Here is a 2,307-nt window from a genome sequence, read left to right as displayed (position 1 = left end):
TCCGTCACACCTCCCTTCTTTATGTCAAAGGCTAGAGTTGAACTCTGCATTTGACGTAATTTAGTCCGTTCTTGGAGTTCTTCGAGAGTGGGGTAGGTTATTGGTGCCGAGGGTGGGTCGGTGTGGATATTTCTTGGAGGTACTTGCGGGGCTTTTGGTTCTGGTGGATTCTCCGGTTTGGTAGGTTGGTCCTTGTTGTCAGTCTGATTAACTTCTGATAGGTAAACCAGTAGATGAGCTATCGAAGTCCAAAAGGATGCCAATAGCTTCAAACTCCATCCGTTTATTTGGTGGAGTTTGTATCCATGTATCATTGTATCTACGAGGAACTTGATTATGCGGATTATTATGAGAATGCCCATTACTCCGGCTGTTACGGATCCAAAACTAACGAATCCTCCCCAAATTTTTTGTCCTGTAGATTCTGCTATTTTGTTCAATGTGTCTTCGTTCAACAGATTATAAATCGAGAGTCCGGCGTTGTTGATAGCTTTCCCGGTAATTCCCCTTGCTAGGTTACCCAGTATCGCTGGTCTTTCTGCTGGGAATAACAGATGATTTTGTAGTTTATCTAGATCCTTTTGCTGGTAGATACCACTGGTTCCCAGAGATCCTGGGTTTGTGTATTCCCAGGTGAATCCTGAGGCCGGTTGTAGTCCCTTTGGTGGAATTACTTTGGTTGGTCCCGGCGTGAACTTATACCAGGTGTCGTCGATTCGGTACATTGCTGCTAGAAGTGGGTTGCATTCTAGTTGGGTGGCCTTTTCGATTAGTATTTTTGATTTCGGTGTCATATATAAGCTGGTATTCCGTACAGTAACTGGAAGTTCGGAGTAGCATTCTTGAGCCATTCGCAATTTCGCTTCCACCGGTATACATTTGACCTTATGGGCTACTTCTTCGGTTATGACGGCCATGTACCTTGGTCCATTCATCAAATTATATGCGAATTCATCTGGTGACAATGATGCAAGAGTAAGCGCATTTCTCAGCACCTCCTTCTCCAACTCGCATTTGTGAGTAATAATGTCTCTATACAAGGTCATGAGTTGGTTTCGCAAATGTCTCTCCACGTATATGAATTTTGAGTTCACGTATGAAAATAAGTCGATATTTTCTACGGCTACGTTGGCTTAGTCTTGAAGGTGTTACCTCGTGTAGTTTTAAAAATTAGTAATTTTGGGTGTTCCGTCTTATATATGGTATAGCCACAAATTCTGATTTCAGTGGTTTTGATTAATGAAAAGGCAATATCGTTAGAGATGATTGAATATACCTCTGGTTCTGGGAGGTTACGGTTTTCAGTTGGTTCCTTCATCTTGGTGACGTAGCCTTCGTGTAGGACATCGTATGCTTCGAATTTGCATCCGTCATTCGGTACATCTTCCTAACGGGGATTTCCTCCTTCTTCGTCAGAGCAATGTTTCCTTTGGAGCTCGCAGCTTAGTCCATTTTCAAAGGTTATTTTGTTGTATTCCAAGTTTATGGTTGCTTCCTGGGATGACAGGGTAATTTTTATTATTGCCTGTACGACAACATTGGACCATTGTCCGTAGAGGTCGTCGTAAAAGGCACCTTCGCATGTTCCATCTGGTTCCACGTTTCCTGCAAGAGTTATTTCCAACCTGGTTGTTCCGTTCTGAGGTATGTTCGTCAGTGGTTTATTTGGAGCGATTTCTGCAATCCCATACTCATGTCTTCGGGAGCAAGCCTCTCGGCTTACTTCTTTGATGTATGCTTGTCGACCGTGTGCTGTTATGGATGTGTGTGAATGCATCCCGCAGTGGTAAACGGTGCGATCTATCTCGATCCTGCATTGGATAGCTTTGGTCTTTTTGAAATTTGACAATTGTAGCAACTGCACATATGGTTTGGTGACCTCGGGTTGCTGCTCCTTGAGGTGACATTCTTGTGGCTCCAGTAGGTTTATCGTTGTTATGTTAAGGGCTCCACCCCCACAGTCGTAGGCGACAAGTGTATTGCCCGGGATGATGATGAGGAGTAGTAGTAGCATTACTCTGAAAAGGGGTAATCTTATCTTTGGGATGTTGGAGTGAAAAATTTTCTTGCACAACAAATCAAAGTTGCCTATGTTAACGAATCCTTAATATATTCTAAACATAAGCCTAAGAGTATAAAGTTGGAAAGAAAAGCGAGTGAATAATACAACGTAATGTGGGTAAATGTATCTTCTTAACTTATAAATTAGAAGCGGTCAAGCTGTAGGTCCTTATATAATTTGGGAGTCATTTATGATCTCGTCTGTCCTGTGTAAAGAGTGTCTCCAAAATTTATCCACGTACATCC

At 42.6% G+C, this 2,307-nt stretch overlaps 1 protein-coding gene across 1 annotated transcript; it reads right to left on the bottom strand.

Annotated features, from left to right (window-relative positions):
- Positions 1-1,381: 1,381 nt before the first annotated feature.
- On the bottom strand, positions 1,382-2,019 carry LOC125501065. Its single transcript, XM_048655871.1, has one exon. It carries the CDS (start codon positions 2,012-2,014, stop codon positions 1,388-1,390), a length of 627 nt encoding a protein of 208 aa, XP_048511828.1. The 5' UTR covers positions 2,015-2,019; the 3' UTR covers positions 1,382-1,387.
- Positions 2,020-2,307: the final 288 nt, after the last annotated feature.

This window comes from Athalia rosae, chromosome 5 (genome assembly GCF_917208135.1).
Source record: "Athalia rosae chromosome 5, iyAthRosa1.1, whole genome shotgun sequence".
Taxonomy (NCBI): Eukaryota; Metazoa; Arthropoda; class Insecta; order Hymenoptera; family Athaliidae; genus Athalia; species Athalia rosae.
The sequence above is the reverse complement of the archived record's forward strand: the minus strand, read 5'-3'. Positions and strand labels throughout refer to the sequence as shown.